Source organism: Rhinopithecus roxellana, chromosome 14 (assembly GCF_007565055.1).
Source record: "Rhinopithecus roxellana isolate Shanxi Qingling chromosome 14, ASM756505v1, whole genome shotgun sequence".
NCBI classification, from domain to species: Eukaryota; Metazoa; Chordata; class Mammalia; order Primates; family Cercopithecidae; genus Rhinopithecus; species Rhinopithecus roxellana.
This window is the reverse complement of record NC_044562.1, coordinates 65,220,564-65,241,356: the sequence shown is the minus strand read 5'-3', so window position 1 is coordinate 65,241,356 and position 20,793 is coordinate 65,220,564. Positions and strand designations below refer to the sequence as shown.

Genomic DNA, 20,793 nt, shown 5'->3' with positions numbered 1-20,793 from the left:
AGGGCTACAACTTTAAAAAATGGTTTATTTCTCCTTTAACAAAATCATACAGCTTTCTCAATCCCCAAATTAAAAAAACAGAAAACAGGAAGAAAGGGAAGAAGGCAAAGGCCAGACGCACCTGCTGGACTTAAAGGCACATCAACCCACAGGCGTCTTTGGACTTGCGAGACATTCTGCGAGGCTTCTGGCCTCTCAAAGGCAAAGCTTTCCAGCGATTTCGTTAGTATTTCATCATGTGGAGATGAGATGAAGGGAGATGCTACGGAAATGTGTCAGGTAGAGCCACAGCAACAGAACAGCTTAAGAAGGGCTGGACACCCAGCTCCAGTCACGACACTTGCGGCTCTGGTGTCATCAGAAGCCTCTATCTCCCTCTATAAAGACGCCGTCTACACCCAGGGTGAGTCTCCTGAGTGGGGTCAGTGTTTGGGAGTGGGAGGCAGCTTGCTAGTCAGAGTCCAGTCCTTACGGCACAGTGCTTCACAGAAACGCACAGACATCTATGGCAGACGCTCGGACACGTGTGGAAGCGACGCGGCTCCTGTCTGGTAGTGGTTTGGACTGTTGGGAGGAGGATGCGGGGCAGAGCGGGCCGCTGGCTCAGCGTCAGCTTGTTGGAAAAGGGTCACAGGCAGGGAGCGCCTGACTCCAATGGTGTCGTTTCTGCCCTCACACTTCAGTGCCGCTTCCCATCAGTGACGGGGCGACGAGAAACCGTGAGGCCCAGGTGACAAGCAGGCTCAGAACATGTGACACCGTCTTCGGGATGCTGCTTTCCGCTAAGTTGCTGTCTGGGAAAGTCAACCATCTGTGTCCCAAATCAACTCAGTGACACAGGTGCTATTATTTCTCACAAATGCCAATTAAATCCTTTAAGATGAATAGAAATCTGGGTTGGATTAAGTGGAAAAACGCTTCCTTAGTTTACTTTTTTTTCTCAGGTGTTTTCATTGAGGCTACTCAGGAACCCAGTCAGGCTGCCCAGGACACCTGGGACCTGGGCTATGCCAGGCCTGTCTGCCACGGCCCTGCCTGCCCCACTTCCACAAAGGAAGAGAGGATGAGGCGCTGTGGACGGCAGTGGCCGCAGTTCTCGGGATCCAAGGACATTCTCATCACAGAGCACCTAGGGGAGGCTGGGCCTGTGGGCTGATGCGCAGCGGCCGTCCTTGCTTAGCAGAGCGGCTCACCCTTGGAGGCCGCTCTGTCTGCTTCCTCCTCGTGGAAAGAGCTCACACTTTTCAGCATTGCAGTTTTAACTCAGACCAAAGGGCAGACATGGAGCATGTGGGGCCAGAACGAGTGGGGTAAATGAAGTCCTGAAAGCAGACCCCACTTCTGCTCAGCACCAGCGCAGTGGCGCAGTGGCCTGAGACACTGTGAGAACCCGGTCAGGGCGAGTTGAGAGTCATCTGAACATGGAGGAGAGCGGCCAGGCTGACCCCACGCACCTCCCACAGCAGAGTGACAGCATGCCGCTGCCTCCATACCTGCGGTTCATGCACACATTGTGTATTTTCTGGTTAAAAGGAAAGCCAGCTGGGGCCAGGTGCTGTGAGAGAGAGCCCAGCACCTACTGGCAGCTGGATGGGTGTCATCCAGGGCTGTGCCAACCCCCGAGGCTGCCATGTGTTGCAGAGCTAAGTGACTACGTGCACTGGCCAGGCTGCAGAGGAGCTGTCCCTGTGCTCAAAGGAAGCAGAGGATTTGGGATTGGAGGCACCAGGCAGCCAGTCCCCATGCCCAGGAAGCCCACGTTTGTGGCCTCAGCTGGAGCGTTCATCAGGAGCGGAGCCGTGCAGTGGCGGGGTTATCCGAAACTCCCCACGTGGATGGAGAGAGAAGTTTCCGGCGCTCGGGGCCGGGCAGGCGTCTCTGCACTGGAGAGGATGCAGCTGCTCTGTTCACGGAGGGCTTCTCGGCTGTGGAGACACAGAGACTGTCACTGACTCATGGATGCAGTGGATGCCAGGGTGAGGGGTTCACAGAGACTCCAAAATACACTCCAATTTTATAGGCCACAGGGATATGCATTTGCAATTGGACAGACAGATCTCAGCCACCTGCCAGAGGGCCTCATTCTGCCCTGCCACTAGCCCTGTGCCAGGCCGGCAGCTGCCTTTCCCTGCTTTGCCTTTGCAGCACGGCATGGTTCAGGCTCTGGGGCTTTCTGAATCTGCTCAGTGAAAATGCCTCGCAGCTGAGAAGCCTTCCTTTCCTTTTTAACTGGAAGAGTAACATGCAGAGTGCGCGCACACGGCACACACGCGGGAAACATACTGCTGCATGACTCATCGCAATCACACACACCCGTGTGACATGATGCAGAGGCTGCCTCTGCCCCTTCAGTTTTGTTCTGATAGAAAGGCTACTCAGCATCCCACTCAAGAGACTGGCTTTTGCTGTGACCCCCTGGCCCATGGCACCGTGTGGCAGGTGCTCTGCGGCCGGGTGCGCTGGCCCAGCCTGATGTGTGTGGCCTGCCCACGCTGCACAGTCCCTGGCAGGAAGCCTCCACAGCCCACCCGCCATCCCACTGCTCAGCAGCCTTTCCTTCAATACGGCCAGAATCTGGCCTTGGTGAATGAAGCTGCCGTGTATTTTTGGGGACATCCTGGTGGGCACATGTCCATGTTTCTGAGGAGTAGAAGGCTGGGTACCGGGAAATGCACAGGAGGTGCAGCACGAGGCACTCCTGAGTTGCAAAGCGTCTGTGCCAAGTCCACACCCACACCCATGGGATGAGAGCCCCAGTGACTGAGTCCTCAACACACGGGTCTTTCCCGCTTTAGCGTTGCCGATGGGCGTGTGGCACTGTCTCGGGGTAGCTTGAATTTACATCTGTTTTATCATGAGTGAATGGCTGAGCATGTTTTTATATGTTGGCAAGCGAGCTGCAGTTCCTTTTCTATGGACTGTTCATATCCTCACCTCTATTTTTATTGGATTGGTTTTTTCTTATTTGCAGATAATGTTTACAGCCATACCCTCTGACCTAGCAATTCCACTTGCAGAAATCTGTCCTACAGATATATCCACATCTGTTCTGCAAAATGGGGAATATACAAGGTTATTCACTGTGATGCTGACAGATTGGCGACAACCTGGAAGTGTGTGAGGTGGGCATATGTCACCTAAGCTGTGGTCTACCCATGCATCAGGACACCATGCTCCCAGCATGAGATGGGGCAGCTGGGTACACACTGGTACATGAAAACAGCAAGGTTACCAAGAAAGTTCTGGCCAAAAGAGAAGGGAAAGCTCCTCTACCCCTATACACAGGTCTCTGAGAGGACACGCAGGTGGCCGCCATGCTGGCCCGTCTGGGAGAGGCTGTGTACCTGGGGATGGGGCTGCAGAGATTTCTCAGTGAACCTCTTTGATGGCTTTTGAAAGCATGTGACTCTATTAACTCCAAAAAATAGATCAATGAAAAACAATATGGTAAGTGGTTCCATCACGGTGTTCAGAAGACACCAGTGGTCTACTGTTGTGCAAACAGCACGCATGAGGCTTCAGATGAGGTTTTCAGTGACAGCAACACGAATCTTTAAAATGTGCTATCTCAAACACCACAGATGAAAATGGAGATACCAGGGCCTGGGAAACTGTTGGATGTCTCCAAATAACAGCCCTGGTGACAACTAAGGCTTTGACAGAGAGGATGCGTGGAGAAGTCTGACAAAGTCAGTGGCATCACATTTAAATGTGGAAAACAGGGCCAGGCGTGGTGGCTCATGCCTGTAATTCCAGTACTTTGGGAGGCCAAGGCAGGTGGATCACGAGGTCAAGAGATCGAGACCATCCTGGCCAACATGGTGAAACCCCGTCTCTACTAAAAATACAAAAATTAGCTGGGCGTGGTGGTGCACGCCTGTAGTATCAGCTACTTGGAAGGCTGAGTCAGGAGAATCACTTGAACCTGGGAGGTGGAGGTTGAAGTGGGTTGAGATCGTGCCACTGCACTCTAGCCTGGTGACAAAGTGGGACTCTGTCTCAAAAAAAAAAAAATGTGGAAAACAATATTTTAGTGTCTATGTATTAGACACGTATAGAATTTTGTGTGTGTGTGTGTGTATGTCTGGCCTTTAAATAGGAAAACCCTGGAGCAGCCAGCGCTGCAGACCCGCTCCCATATCCCCAGGTCTCTGAGGGCACCAGGACCTGAGGGCTACAGAACTGCTAATGGGGGTGAGGCTGGGCACAGGTCCTTTGCCATCCTGGGGCTCCCGGGGCCCTTAGGGAGTCAGGAAAGGCCACGGGACAGTGCTGTCCGGAAAGCAGCTCAGACCCTGGAGAACAGAGAGGAAGAGGAAGGCCCCCAGGTCCAGGGGCTATGCTGCTTGCGGAGCTCACACAGTCCCTACCCGCCGTCATCTTCACTCAGGGAGTCTCCTCCCTTGGCTCCCTGATTCTACTTCTACCTCCCAGAATCCACTCACCACAAAGCAGCCAGCGATCATGTCAACGCGTCCCCCTTCATACCCTCCAGCAGCTTCTAATCACGCTTGAACCCTCACCTCTGCCACGGTCACAAGGTCACGCCCGCCTGCCCTGCCACCTCCACCTGGGACCTCTCTTCCCCAGACACCCCCAGCGGCAGAGGGCATGCAGTCCCTGGCATACAGGCAGCCAAGATACTGAGGGGTGGGAGGAGAGGGGGATTAGGGTAAGCGGGGCCAGATCAAGCTCCTGCAGTCATTTGGGCAGGAAAAGAAAAGATGAAATCCACCAGGGCAGAAGCAGTCAGAACAGGATGAAAGGCAGATTTAGGAGAGACCCAGAGTCCCTGAGTCGGGGAGTGGGGGAAGATGAGGGTGCCTGGGGGCCTCTGGTGCGGCCTGCTCGGAGCTGATGCCATGGGCAGGTCCCAAGACTTGTGGTGGTGGTGAGCTGAGCATCGGGAACTGAGCCTCACACCGCAGTTCCGGGTGTGACCGTGGATCGCAGGCTCCTCATCGCGCCTCTGCAGTCCACGTGGACTTCACCTGTTCCATAGAAAGCTCCAGGAGGCACTCAAGGAGAGGAAAGAACTCGGGGGGCGGAGAAGGACCTGCCACACTGGCGTGCTTTATGTGCACCCTGAATGAACAAGAGTTTCCGGTCCCTATCAGTTTCCAAGCGGGAGTGAGTCAGAGAGGGCTCTGTCAGCTGCACGTCTGTGCAGACCCCAGCAATTACCTTTGCCTCCTCCCCAGGGCCCGTTGTTTCTGCTTTTCTTTTCCAATGTCATCTCTGATTGTACTGAAATCATCGTTGTCATCAACCAGGAGATTCTACATTTCAAAAGAAGTAATGAGCAGTGTTTTCTGACATCTTTTTAGCCTATATTTAAAAGAAGCATGTTTAAAAAACTACCTATATTGACAAAAGGACAGATTCAAATTTACATAAACTAGGTGAATAACTGATTTTAAAAAATCCTCTTGCTCGACGAAAACAAACTCGAGGGTGGCAAGAAGAGCTCCACAAGGGAAATTAATTTCCAGCCATCTGACCTTTCCCTTCAGCTCCAGAAGCTTCCACTGGGAGTGGCCACACAGGGGCGCTTTAAAGGGCTACCAGGCAAGAACATGAAGCACAGAGATCATCCGCATTGGCACACGGATCTCTCACCCATTGCTACGCCAGAAGCACTGCTGTTTGCTTTGTAGACACTGTCAGTCTGTTCTCGCCTCTATTTCTATAGTCAGCCCCAGCTTCTGAGAGGCATGAACTTGGCTTGACTTCCTTGGCATCTCCTGCAAGCCTTCACTGCAGGGTTTCACAAACACAGGCCGCTCCATGGGTTCTCGTGACTGGGCAAGCCTCCTCCCTTCCCAGGACTTGCAGGTCACTTTCCACACGCATGTTATTTCCATAAATGCGGCCCACAGGGAGGATGCTTCAGGGCGCACCCAGGAAGGGAAGTGCGTGCCAGGAAAGACGCAGTGCAGGGCCTGCGGGATTCGTGCTTGGGGTTGCCCAGGTTGCTGGCTGCATTCTCAGGTGTGGAGGTGGGGAGCTGGCTCTGGCTACACATCACAGTTAAACTCTTCAATGACTGAGATAGGAACCAAGCTCTGCAGGAGGGTCTGGCTACTTCTCAGTGCCCCACCTCTGCTAGGAACATGTTGTGTCAAATATGATAATCTCTATTCTAATACACTGATAAGCAAATATTATAATTTCTGTTCCAGCAAATTGCACATGACACAAGTTTTAAAAACTGTGGGGAGGCTGAGGCTGGGGAATGGGAGACTGAGGCAGGAGAATCGCTTGAACTCGGGAGGTGGAGGTTGCAGTGAGTCAAGATCACGCCACTGCACTCCAGCCTGGGCGACAGAGTGAGTCTCTGTCTCAAAAACAAACAAACAAACAGCAACAAAAAAACCATCAATTTCTTTCCACTTCATTCTATTCCTGTAATGCTTCAGTGAGCATAGCCACGTGTCTCCATATACCTATGGGTGAGTTTTTCTAGGGAATATAGCTAGGAGTGGGACTCCTTGGTTGTATCAATGGGCATCTGTGTATGAAAATAACACCAAACTGCTCTCCAGAGTAGCTGTACCAACTTGTGCTCCCACGGGAGTTTTTTTTTTTTTGACACAGGGTCTGACTCTGCCACCCTGGCTGGAGTGCAGTGGCATGATCTCAGCTCACTACAACCTCCACCTCCTGGGGTCAAGTGATCCTCCTGCCTTAGCCACTCAAGAAGTTGGGTTTTGCCACGTTGCCCTGGCTGGTCTCAAACTTCTGAGTGCAAGTGATCTGCCTGCCTTGGCTTCCAAGAGTGCTGGGATTACAGGCGTGAGCCACTGCGCCCGGCCATGTGTGTGGGAGTTTCCATGGTCTCATTAGCAAGGGCAGCTCCCTGCTGGATTCTGCAGTTCCCTGCTCACTTGGCAAGCTGATTCTCTTTTCATGTGTTTCCTGGCCATTCTGTTCTCCTCTGTGAACTGCCAGGTGATAACCTTGGCCCACTTCTCTATTGGGTTATTTTTTGATAACAGATTTACAGAAGATCTGCTGTCTATGCTGGAGAATAACCCTCTGCTGTCTTACTGCGTATGTCTCTCTCCCATTTGTGACTTCCCTTTTCACTGTTTTTTATGGTTTCCTTTGATGAACAAAAGTTCTCACTTCTAATGTAATGAAATTTATTGATTCTCTTATGGTTTGCACTTTTTGTTTTAAGAAATCCTTCTTGCCAGGAGTGGTGGCTCACGCCTGTAATCCCAGCTCTTTGGGAGGCTGAGGCAGGTGAACTGCCTGAACTCAGGAGTTCAAGACCAGCTTGGGCAACACTGCATAACCCTGTCTCTACCAAAAATACAAAAAATTAGCTGGGCGTAATGGCACGTGCCTGTGGTCCCAGCTATTTGGGAGGCTGAGGTGGGAGGATCGCTGGAGCCCATAAGGCAGACGTTACAGTGAGTGGAAATCGCGCTACTGCACTCCAACCTGGGTGACAGAGTGACACCCCATCTCAAAACATAAAAAATAGAAGACAAGATCGAAAATGAGTACTTTTCACATTTAAGTCTTCAACTGGATTGCCTGTTGACTATGGTGTGAGCAGAGGTAAGTACAGGTTTTATGGGGCCTGACGCTGATTCAAGTCAAGCATCCATCATCCAGAAATCCGAAACTCAATGGAGCATTAAAATAGATTTCAGTGTTTGGGATTAGGGAGGCTCAACCGTTAAGTATAATGCAAATATTCCAAAACCTGAAAAAACCTGAAATCTGAAACAGTTCTGGTCCCAAGCGTCTTGAATCATAGATACTCAACTTGTATAAAATTTATTTGATGGTTATGAAAATTCATGAATATGATTTTCCTACATAGATAACTAATTTTCCCAGCACCATTCATTGAATAACCCATTTTTAAATGTTGCCTCAAGTATCTGTCACGTTTCCTTACATCTGGGATTCTGTTTCTGGGCTTTCCACCCTGTCCATGAGCCTGCTTGTCTACCCGTGCCTGCCTGCTACACCGTCGTCACAGCTGTGACCGTCAACACTTGGTAAGGCAAGGACCCTGTCCTTTTCTTCTCACAGTGAGCCGAGATCATGCCCCTGCACTCCAGCCTGGGCAACAGAGCGAGATGCTGTCTCAAAAAAATAAAAATAAAATCTTAGCTCTTTGGTCCTTTGCTCTCATGTATGAATTTATGCTATTAGTTTTATTTGATCTAACCTATGTGGATTTTCGTTGGAATCTCAGTGAATTTACAGACTTGGGAAGAACTGATACCTTTACTATTGTGAGCTTTCCCTTCCAAGAACATGGCGTGGCTTAACAGAAGCTTCCTTTAACACTGCGAAGGAAGGTTTTGTATATTCTCCAGAAGGTTTAAACTCATCTTGGAACCTTTTGAACTCCTCTCTCAGATCTAATCATTTATCTGTGTAGTCTCTTGAGTTTCCTTTTTTTTCTCCTTTTTTTGGAGACAGGATCTCTGTTGCCTGGACTGCAGTGCAGTGGCACGATCTCGGCTCACTGCAACATCCACCTCCCTAGCTCAAGTGATCCTCCTAGCTCAGCCTCCCGAGTAACTGGGACTACAGGTGTGTGCTAACACGCCCGGCTAATTTTTGTATTTTTTTGTAGAGACCAGGTTTCACCACGTTGTCCAGGCTGGTCTTGAACTCCTGGGCTCAAGTGATTCACCCACCTCGGCCTCCCAGTGTTGGGATTACAGGCATGAGCCACTGTGCCCAGCCTTGAATCTTCTTTGTAAGAACAGTTTTATATTTTCCTTTTCACATTTCTTTTACTGCTCTTTCAATTTTTATTTACTTCTCTTTTGGCGAGGAGGGAGGTAACTCATTGCCTGTGTTGTTTAGTACAGTGTGAAACAGAAGGGGCGGCTAGGGGATCCTTACTTTGGGCCCCACTTTCATGAAAATGGAAGCTTCTGAAGCTGTCACAGTGCTGCTGCTAGAGGTTTTGGGTAGATCAGTGCATCCGGTTAAGGCATTTCCTTCTATTCCTAGTTTGCTCTAGTTCTTTTTTAAAGTCATGAACGAACATCGGGTTTTTAATAATAAATTTTATTTTATGCTTTTTCTGCATCTCTTGAGTCTGGCAGGATTATTTCTTACACAATCTATTCTTCATGCTGCCCTCCTCACATTCCTTGGATGACCTACTCTGACATCATGTCACACAGTAGCATTTATTTATTTATTTATTTTGAGACGCAGTCTCGCTCTGTCGCCCAGGCTGAGTGCAGTGGCGCCATCTCGGCTCATTGCAAGCTCCACCTCCCGGGTTCACGCAGTTCTCCTGCCTCAGGCTCCGGAGTACCTACAGGCGCCGCCACCACACCTGGCTAATTTTTTGTATTTTTAGTAGAGACGGGGTTTCACCATGTTAGCCAGGATGGTCTCAATCTCCTGACCTTGTGATCCGCCTGCTTTGGCCTCCCAAAGTGCTGGGATTACAGGCATGAGCCACCGTGCCTGGCCACACACAGTAAGTAGTTTTTTTAAAAACATACTTGCAGGGCTGAACTTGGTAGTATTTTACTTAGAATTTTATATTTATGGACAGACGTGAAACTGGTCTGTATCATATTTTACTGTCCTTGGCAGTTTGGATGCTGAGGCCCCAGTGGCCTTGGAAAGTCAGCTGTCCAGTTTTCCCTCTTTTTTATGCATTCTCTGAAACAATTTGTATAAAATGGGATTATCTGTGTCTTAAAGATTCAATAAAACATCTCTATAAAATCATGTGACCCTCGTGTCTTGTCAAAGTGGTAAATTTGCTGTTAAACAACTTACCTTAACACCAATAGTATCTCCGTCTTTCAAGTAATATGGTGCCCCTTGCAAATAATCTTGTTTTTTTTTCTTTTTCCTCTTGGTTATTTGTTGGTTCTATGGGAAAATCAAACATCTTAAATAAGCAAAACTCAACCTCAAGTTCTCACTCAATTCTCCATCACCGTAAAAAATTGCATAACCTCATTGCCAGGCCAGTAAGCCCCAATTTCTCTGAGTCAGCCCCACAACTTTACCCAGCTAGATATCGGAAGCCACTCGAACTTTTCGGGAAAGTATTTGGCAATTTCAATCTTCTCCACGGGAAGACAATAGAAATCTGCGACTCTCTGCCTCAGGGAGCCGGCAGTCCCGCCCTGGGCCGCATTCCACACCAGGTCCAGGGCAGGGGTGTAGGTCCTCTCACCAGGGATGCGCACCTGTGTCCTCAGCAGCACGTCCTGGGGGCTGCACCAGAAAACCGTCAAGTGCCAGATCCAAACAAACAAACAAACAAAACCACTTGAGGCATAGTGGGCAAAGCTTCCCCTCCAGCTTTTCTGGTTTTTATAAGGAGATATTTTTCCCTAATGCTGGATGCTAGTGGCAAACTCTTATTTCACAGTTCAATTTCCTTCAACCTTGATGAAGAGCGGAAGTGAAGATCCCACTCTTGGTCCACAGCAGAGCCCCCCAGACAGGGTAGGGAAACTTCCTCAGTGCGAGAGAAAAGGAAAGAGGCGGCGGCCTGAGCAGGGACGATGTGGCGGAGAGGAACAGGGTGAGAGGGGCCTGGCCTGATAGCCCGGCAGCCGGCAGGAGGAGAGCAGGCTCGAAGTAAGCAGTGATGCCCTTGACTTTGGGGGCTGTAAATGTGAGCTGCCGTGAGGTAGCCAGGGAGAAGAACCTGAGGGTTGGAATTGGGAAGAGAGACATGGGGCGGGTGAGAGACAAGACTGCCGCTGTGGGAGATGGGAAATCTTAGGAGGAGGAGCAGAAAGAACAACACTCAGCAAGGCAGGAGGAACAGAGACGTGCAGAGGTCAGCACAGGCCATGGAGGAAAAGCTATAGATAAGAACTGGAAGGCAGCAAGGGGAAATGAAGACTGGTTCTTAGGATGCTGAGACAATGAGTGGTTTCTCGATACTTCTGTTAAGTGTTTTTACCATCAAAAGAGGTGACACAATGAGAGAAATGAAATGACTGTAAGAAAGAGAGCTCATGGGAAGATGTGGGCCCATGGAATCAGGGGAGCGCAGAGTGCAAGAGCAGAGGCTGCACAGCCCCATGTCCCCATGGGGGAGGGGGCTGCTGACCACGGAGTGAGGCCGGAGCCCGGAGTCCAGCACAGTGCAGCCAGAGGACGGAAAGGGCATCGGCACAGATGCTGAAGTTGCCAAGAAGACAGAGGCTGCTGGAGAGAAACAGGAGGGACTAGAGGCCTCCTTGAGGCCTCCTTAAATATTAGACCTAAAACCATCAAAACCCTAGAAGAAAATGTAGGTAATACCATTCAGGACATAGGCATAGGCAAGGACTTCATGTCTAAAACACCAAAAGCAATGGCAACAAAAGCCAGAATCGACAAATGGAATCTAACTAAAATAAAGAGCTTCTGCACAGCAAAAGAAACTACCATCAGAGTGAACAGGCAACCTACAGAATGGGAGAAAATTTTTGCAATCTACTCATCTGACAAAGGGCTAATATCCAGAACCTATAAAGAACTCAATCAAATTTATAAGAAAACAAAAACAACCCCATCAAAAAGTGGGCAAAGGATATGAACAGACATTTCTCAAAAGAAGACATTCATACAGCCAACAGACACATGAAAAAATGCTCATCATCACTGGCCATCAAAGAAATGCAAATCAAAACCACAATGAGATACCATCTCACACCAGTTAGAATAGCAATCATTAAAATCAGGAAACAATAGGTGCTGGAGAGGATGTGGAGAAATAGGAACACTTTTACACTGTTGGTGGGACCGTAAACTAGTTCAACCATTGTGGAAAACAGTGTGGCGATTCCTCAAGGATCTAGAACTAGAAATACCATTTGACCCAGCCATCCCATTACTGGGGATATACCCAAAGGATTATAAGTCATGCTGCTATAAAGACACATGCACACGTATGTTTATTGTGGCACTATTCACAATAGCAAAGACTTGGAATCAACCCAAATGGCCATCAGTGACAGACTGGATTAAGAAAATGTGGCACATATACACCATGGAATACTATGTAGCCATAAAAAAAGGATGAGTTCGTGTCCTTTGTAGGGACATGGATGCAGCTGGAAACCATCATTCTCAGCAAACTATCACAAGAACAGAAAACCAAACACCGCATGTTCTCATTCATAGGTAGGAATTGAACAATGAGATCACCTGGACACAGGAAGGGGATCATCACACAGCGGGTCCTGTTGTTGGGGGGGTGGGGAGGGATAGCATTAGGAGATATACCTAATGTAAATGACGAGTTAATGGGTGCAGCACACCAACATGGCACATGTATACACATATGTAACAAACCTGCATGTTGTGCACGTGTACCCTAGAACTTCAAGTATAACAACAACAACAAAAAGAATGCATTTTATAGAAACACTAAAAGTAAACACAGGTTAGACATGGTTGAAAGAGAACTTTCTCATGTCACAAGCAGACCAAAAGAAGGATATTCACATCATAACAGGTAGAGCAAATCTTAATAGTTCATGATATTTACAAAAGGACTTGCAAAATATTTTCCTACAGCGAAAAAAGAACAAGATGGTTTGATTGTAGACAATTTTGGGTGCATCTTTACTTAATAAATAATTACTGACTATGACATGGGCACGATTACTATTCTAGGTATTGAGGATATAGCAATTAATAAATTAAGTTCTTATATTCTAGTAGTGGAAGACAGATACTAACAAATAAATCAATAAGTAGAGATACGTCAGGTGATACTAGGATGAAGAAAGTAGAATAAGGGGGCAGAGTGACGGGACGATGATAAATCTGTTGGACGGTGGACTGTCTGAGACACTGATGACAGCTGCGGGTGGGTCTCTTGCTGACACTTCAGGGTCATCATTGGCCAACATGCACCTGGTGGTTACTGAAAAATTAATTCTCCCTTACTGTTTTTATGGGAGAATAAGTTCCAAGTTTTACACGCCAGACATATATATTTCTAGAACACGCTCTGTTTGAAGTTGCTAGGCTACTTAGAAGCAGTGAAAAAATACTACACTATTAAGTTGTTAAACCTTAAAAAGGCAAACTATGTTAAGATATGTGTGTATCACTTTAGATGCAAAGTAGACTTTCTTACCCCAAGTTTTCTCCTTTCTGAAGGGGCTCTAAGCAGATCTCAATTCTCCGTCCTAGTTTATATTCCCTGATAATAAGTGAAACAAGATAGTATTGAGTGATATAACATTTAATTTTCTTGAATTTTTTTCCCCCAATTTTAAGCTTTGTTCTTTTTTTTTTTTTTTTTTTTTGAGACAGAGTCTTGCTCTGTCGCCCGGGCTAGAGTGCAGTGGCCGGATCTCAGCTCACTGCAAGCTCCGCCTCCCAAGTTTACGCCATTCTCCTGCCTCAGCCTCCGGAGTAGCTGGGACTACAGGCGCTCGCCACCTCGCCTGGCTAGTTTTTTTGTATTTTTAGTAGAGACAGGGTTTCACCGTATTAGCCAGGATGGTCTCGATCTCCTGACCTCGTGATCCGCCCGTCTAGGCCTCCCAAAGTGCTGGGATTACAGGCTTGAGCCACCGCGCCCGGCCTTAAGCTTTTTTCTTAAGCAAAGGATTGTTTTCTGAGTACTTATAAGAACGCCCAAACTTTTGGAAAAGAGAAAAAAATGAGAATCCTTGCTGTGGTGATTATTTAGATACTTGAGTCATTTCTTACTAAACATATAGGTCTGGCTCTGGGAAGATGGCCAGACTGCCAAAGAAATTTCCCTCTGTTCAGCCGGGGTTAAGATTCTCATGCCAGTCACTTTGGGGTGGTAATCAGAGCTGATTAAAAGCAGCCTTGGCCAGGCACAGTGGCTCATGCCAGTAGCCCCAGCACTTTGGGAGGCCGAGGTGGAAGGATTGCTTGAGGTTAGGAGTTCACGACCAGACTGGGCACACAGGGAGACCTCGTCATAATAAAAAATTAGCCTGGTGTCGTGGCACATGCCTGAGGTCCCAGTTACACAGGAGGTTGAGGTGGGAGCATCACTTGAGCCCAGGAAGTTGAGGCTGTAGTTGAGCCATGATCACGCCACGGCATTCCAGCCCAGGTGACAGAGCCAGACCCTGTCTATTAAAAAAAAGAAAGAAAAGGAAAGAAAAGGGAGAGAGAGATATAGAGAGAGAGAGAGAAAGAGAAAGAGAGGGAAGGAAGGGAGGGGAGAGAGAGAGAAAGAGAGAGAAAGAGGGAAAGAATAGAAAGAGAGAAAGAATAGAAAGAATAGAAAGAAAGCCTCAGGGCTGCTTTTTGCAAAGGAAATGACCCAAACCTGCTCTTTAAGTTCAAAGTTTCGGAAGGAGATCAGCTGAATCCAACATTTCTCAGTGAGAATCAGCTGCTCCTCCTTTCCATCTCACTCCAAATGCTTTTAAGTTATATAATGTCACAGTCACTGGAGCATAGAAAAAATACACAACACTACATTTATGCTTAACATGGAAAACTGAAGTCTTGCTGGAGTTTATGATGAAAAGTGCCACCCAAGTCATAAGCACGGTATGACCAGGAATGGGCTTTGTGTTCACTCAGCTCAGAAGACGGATTCCTCCTCCATCTCTTGCACCAGCCAGTGCGGCAGCAGCAGAGAGGGACGGTGTTGCATCCAGCAAGGAACCTACCTGAGCGGCTGCCGGTCAGTTCGTAAAAGCCTGCCTGGGCGCTTCCTCTCCACCACCCAGGCTCTGAGGTGGGCTGGGGACGGGACACCTAACTCCAGGAATGGGGGCAAGGTCATGGCCTAGAAAAAGAAACAGACATTTCTCCAGTGGTTTTAAAAAGCACTCTTCAAAACATACTGTTTTAGAAAAAAAAAGAAGCACTACACAGTGACATCTCAGGGAAAGAGTATCTCAAGTAATGAGAACATCATTTAAAAAGTCACAGGAATCTCTCTCTCTTAAATGACACTAACCCTGAGAGGTCTTCATATTCCTCTGCACTGAAATCAGCTTGAGAAAGAAGTGAGTTCCCTATCTCTAAAGCTGAGTCAAAAGGGTCTTTTTAATCATCATGTTTAAACAATGAAACTTTGGAATTAACTTCCATGTGAGTAGAATTCACCAGGGCAGAGCTAATAGTATAGCGAGGGACTCATCAGCCTTCCGTGCCAGTGCAGTTCTCCACCAGTGTTTGCCGATGACTCAGCTTCTGATTTTGAAATACTTCACAATCTTTGGCTGCAATCAGTAGGCCCAAACTGCTTGTTCTAATTCTGAAGGGATCACTTTAAGCCCCTACTGATATATTTAGGTTGGAGCCTCTAAAATTACCAATATTCATCCATTTTTTGACCTAAAAACAGCAACTTTATATCTTTCAACTTAATATGAGGAAAAAAAGTATCTTCCCACTTGTTCTCATGAGAATAAGGCTGTCTGCTTTTTCTTTTCTCCTTTCTTTTTTTTTTTTGAGACGGAGTCTCACTCTGTCACCCAACCTGAAGTGCAGTGGCGCCATCTCTGCTCACTGCAACCTCCCCCCACCCCCGGTTCAAGTGATTCTCCTGCTTCAGCCTCCCAAGTAGCTGGGATTACAGGTGCCTGCCACCATGCCAGGCTAATTTTTTTTTTGTACTTTTAGTAGAGATGGGGTTTTACCATGTTGGCCAGGTTAGTCCCAAACTCCTGACCTCAAGTAATCCACCTGTCTCAGACTCCTAAAGTGCTGGGATTACAGGCATGAGCCACCACACCCAGCCAATGTATGCTTTTTCTTGAGGAAGGGTATTTCATATACTGAGGGCGCACAAAAGCCAAACATCAACAACCACTAGTCATATACAGGCCCCTACATTTTCTCCTCTAAGAGAAGAAAGGAATGCTCATTTCAGTCCAATAGTAGGTGGATGCTTCTTCAACACTGCGTGGTACTTAATCCAGCCTTTCCATTTGGGTAAAACCCTCCTTGTCTGTGAATGTTAATGCATAAGAAACAACACAATATCTAGAATATCTAGTTTAGTATCCTAACATAAAAGCTGGGGTTCTAACCTCCTGGAAAACTGGTAACACAGCTTTTCGTAACAACATTTAACATATGGGTCACAATGGTACACAAACAATGTAAATAAAGGGATAAAGTGAATGCTTTACAAATGTTCCAAGAAACCATGTTTCCCTAAAAAAATAAAAATGAACAAAAGCCGCAAGTCACTGAGGACAGATTGAAACGAAAGCACAGCATGCCTGTCAGAGGAGGGACCAGTGAGGCCACGAGGAGCCGTCTGCACCACAGGCATGTGTTGCCTGCGGGTACTTACCACTGAACATGGCATATGACAAATGCCATATCAGAACCGACTGTAATTGAGGGAAAAGGAGATAGAGAATAGATTAATATCTCACTGGAAGAAGCCACATTACCACTCAGTTATGGTGCAGGGAGAAGTCTGACCTGAGACTTCAGCTCCGCCAGCGTGGCATCTTCTGAGATCTCCACATCTCCCAAGTAGAGGAGAGAAACTTGCGCAGGCTCGTTCACAGAAGCACCTAACAAAGGACACAGCGGGATGTTTACAAGGAACTTGAAACTTATTTTGTGTTTCTGAAATACGTCGCCATGTTTTGATGTCGTAAATAGGTTATTAAAATTCCACTCAAAAGCCTCTGCATCCAAGTCTTGTGAGGAGGCCCTGTCTGGCAGGTGAGCAGGCAGGGACATGTTGTCGGCAGAATCCCATGAAGTATTTGACACTTATGCTCCTACCTCGAATGTACTTTTCCACATTCTCTCCTTCCTCAAAAAGGACTTTTTGGGTAGGATACGCTGCCTGCATTCTGTATGTTAGCTTCCTGTTTCCCTCTCATAACACTCATCCCAACTTGTTCCTCGTGTGTGTGTCTGTCTATGTGCAAGTGTTTAATCTGCCCCCTCAAAACAACAGAATTTTCAAGAGGAGGCAGGCCATCTATCTTGTCTCCCCAGTTCCTGGTACAATGGATGTCACATAGTAAGTGTCCAATAAGTGTTCACTTATAAGGAAATTTTGACAATAAGAAGGCCTTTCCAAGTTTGTTAAAAAAAAAAAAAAGGGAAAAACACAATGCTTTCTCATCAAAAACAATATGAAAGCTGACAACTAAATTTAGACTGTCTTCACTTATTTTTGCTTTAATTGTCTTTACTGCTGAGCATGCCACTAATGCATGGCAAGAAATTACAGAGAGATTAGAAGTCAACTAAGTGCATGAGAAGTTCTTCTTGTGTCTTCAGGAAATTACAGGCTGACACTACCGGAAAGACAATTTTAGGAAATTCTAAAGAATGAAATATATAATCACATGCTACACAATGATTTGGTCAAAGACCACACATGTGATGTGATCCTATAAGATTATAATACCATATTTTCACTGTACCTTTTTCTGTTTAGATACATAAACACTTGCCACTGTGTTATGACTGTCTTCAGTATTCAGTACAATAAGCTGCTGTACAGGTCTGCAGCCTACGAGCAATAGGCTACACTACATAGCCTAGGTGTGTAGGAGGCTCTACCATCTAGGTTTGTGTAAATCACTCTACCACGTTCACACAATGAAGAAATCGTCTGACGATGCATTTCTCAAAACATATTCATGTTGTTAAGTGACACGAGTGTATTTCCCATGTGTTGTGTACAGATGTATTACCAAAAAAAAAAACTTTTATTTACTTTCATGTAGAAACATACTGATTAAACATGCTTTTACAATCTATATCCAATTCTATATGTAACTAGAATTCTATCACCAAAGCATTTTTAGCATTAACATGAACTAGTGTAACCCAACTAAAAAGTAACTTTATGCCAATTTTATAGCTCATTCAACATTACTCTATACATATAATCCTAACTTCAAAGCCAGGAGATAAGAATTTGACTCATTTATATTAATTTTATTACTGAGGCTGAAAAGATTAAAAAGAAATATAAGTAATATACTTCAAGGCACAGAAAAACTAAGTAAGCATGATAAAAAGAAAAACATAGCTAAAGAGTTGGGCCTATTAAAAACATACTCGCTCCATTTCTTTATAATGAAGTGGAACTCTTCTTTGTACAAGGGCAACTGAACTCACTGATAGTGACTTCTGCCCATCGTGATGTGTGTGGCTGAACGCTGAGTAAGACAACGTGCTTGTACTTGTCTGTGTTCCTTCTCAGAAGTCAGTGAGATGACGTCAAATGCCCTAGAAGCAGTTCCTGAGGGTTTTGAGGCAGAAAGATGGGAAGACATGTAGGATGTGGACTCCTGGTCTCTGCCCCTGTGGGCTAAAATGACATCACTAGAATTGGTTGAAGACTCAATATTCTGGTACATGGTGATAAATGGGGCCCCTGTTGCCCTGAGAATCTTGAGAGATGATATATAAAAGTCTTTGGAAAGTGTAATATATTGATATAATAATAAACAAGATATATAGTGCTTTACAGAGGTTACAGAGCATGTATAGAAATAGCCCGGTGTTATTGTGTGATGTCTGGAATGACTTATGAAATTAATAGGCCTTGATTTTCAAGACCTTACATTTTAAAAATAAATATTTCAATTGACTCTCAGAACACAGGCAGTCAATTTACTTCTCTTTATGATGCACTGGCTGCTGAAATCCCATTCTGTTCTCACCTTGGCTGAAAGCGGCTCTCCAAACTCCACCCCGAGAGGAAGTACAGTTGGTCTGGTCCTGATGACTCTTGCAGTGTCCTGAGGGACCCTGAAGCTGGTACCACCAGATGGGCACCTTCAGGAAACCCTGAAGAATGGAGCATGTTTAACTGCTGTGATTACAGAGATTAAGTGAAACTCCACTTTTACTTCCATAGAAAGAAACATCTTGATGACCTAAGATGTTCTTGAACTTACCATTTTTCCTCTTAGATTTATGAACTGTCATAAATTATACTTGCTGTTTTTACAATCAAAAATTTAAAATCATAAAAATCAGACTTTGGGATGACTGGACTAAATGTCCCTTGCTTAGAAGTATCTTAGTAGATAAAATAAATGAGAAGCATAAACAAGAACAATGCATTTGCTTGAACACACTATACCAGTGTTTCCAGTGCTGTCCAAGCACTGCTGACCCAGGATACCAATCCCAGCAGTGCCATTTATCACACAGATGCAAGAGCCCATTGATCTAAGTTTGGTTTCTGATATAAACTAAAGGAAATAAACCCATGGTCTTACACATACCCTGTAATTTCAGTTTTACTTATTGAGCTAGTTCTTCCCACCTCATTTTTTGTTAGTGAAGAATTTTAACAGGTTTATTAAGAGATAAAAGGTGCTATTGTTGCAGCACTTCATTTCCAACAACAGAAGATGAGAATGAAAATTAACCACCTAAAACATTTAAAATAGATAGTTCAAGAAATGTGCATTAGAATATTTTTCTGTTTATCAGATTAGTGAAGATTAACAAATATTTGACCTTCACTCGATTAAATAAATGTAAATCAGAACAACAAAATTCCATTTTTTTTCACCTAGCAGACTATCAAAAACCAGACAATTATGTGTGTGAAAATATGGGTAAACTTGAACACTTGTAAGTTGGTAGCAGGAATATAAACTGCTGAGAAGTTTCTGTAGAATAATTTGCCTATACCTGTCCCTGTCATATTTTAAAATGTACAAGTTCTTTGACCCAGCCATTCCATGTTTAGGAATTTACATTCTGATACACTAGTGCATGCATAGAAAGCCATATATGCAAGAATATTCTTGCAAATTATTTATGGGACCAAAAACCATGAACCAACTTCAAGGACCCTCTTTAAAACATTTTTTGCTGGGCTTGGTGGCTCACACCTGTAACCCCAGTACTTTGGGGAGGCTGAGGTGGGAGGACCGATTAAGCCCAGGAGTTCAAGACCAGTGTGGGCAACAAAGTGAGACAAAAATTTAAAAATGTTTAAAAACTAGCCAGGCACAGTGTGCCTGTATTCCTAGCGACTTAGGGGCTATGGTGGGAAGATCACTTTGAGCCCAGGGGATCGAGCTTGCAGGGAGCTGTGATCATGCCACTGTACTTCAGCCTGGGTGACAGAGTCAGACCCTGTTTAAAAAAAAAAAAAGACTGTGCAATTTCAGTTCTAGGAATTTATCCTGTAGATATACTCATATATACAAGCAAAATGGTGCATATATATATTATACATATGTGTATTATATATATGTATTTTATATATATTTTATATATTTTTTTACATTGTTACTTGCATCAACAAAAGACTGGAAACAGCCTAAATATTCTTCAAAAAGAGACTGGTTAAATAAATTATAGTCCTCCAAACAATGGAATATTATAAAGCTACTAAATTGAATGAGATAGCTTTACAGCATATACTTGGAGATAAAATATTAATGGAAAAAATCTAGGTAGAGAATAGGTTGCCTAGCAAATAATCTTTTGTGCAAATAAAAAGGAATAAATATATGTATGTGTGGATGTATATGCTATGTATATACACAGTGAACTATGTATTTAAAATATTTTACATGGTTAGTCTTCACATTCTCATTGTTTATTGTTTGAAATTAAGTGTTGTAACAATAACACCTTTTATCTCTCTTTTTGTTTTTTTTTTTTTTACTTTTTAAATCTTTATTGAAAAGAGACAGGGTTTCACCATGTTGCCCAGGCTGGTCTTGAACTTCTGAACTCAAGCGATTTGCCTGCCTTGGCCTCCCAAAGTACTGGAATTAGAGGCATGAGGCACCGCGCCTTGCCTACCTTTTATCTCTTAATAAACCTATTAAAAATCTTTAGTAACAAAAAAATGAGGTAGGAAAAGCT

The 20,793-nt window shown here is 45.4% G+C and overlaps 1 protein-coding gene across 1 annotated transcript in view; it reads right to left on the bottom strand.

Moving 5' to 3' along the window:
• USP40 (ubiquitin specific peptidase 40) overlaps positions 1 to 20,793 on the bottom strand; it is a 100,831-nt gene continuing 80,038 nt past the window's right edge. Inside the window, exons 25-32 of the mRNA XM_030916697.1 lie at positions 18,618 to 18,744; positions 16,402 to 16,496; positions 14,628 to 14,746; positions 13,100 to 13,165; positions 10,017 to 10,227; positions 9,781 to 9,876; positions 5,185 to 5,279; positions 1 to 1,925 (exon numbers count right to left, since the gene is read on the bottom strand). Coding sequence (XP_030772557.1) covers positions 1,814 to 1,925; positions 5,185 to 5,279; positions 9,781 to 9,876; positions 10,017 to 10,227; positions 13,100 to 13,165; positions 14,628 to 14,746; positions 16,402 to 16,496; positions 18,618 to 18,744 — 921 coding nt within the window. The 3' untranslated portion in view covers positions 1 to 1,813. The remainder of the gene's footprint in view (positions 1,926 to 5,184; positions 5,280 to 9,780; positions 9,877 to 10,016; positions 10,228 to 13,099; positions 13,166 to 14,627; positions 14,747 to 16,401; positions 16,497 to 18,617; positions 18,745 to 20,793) is intronic.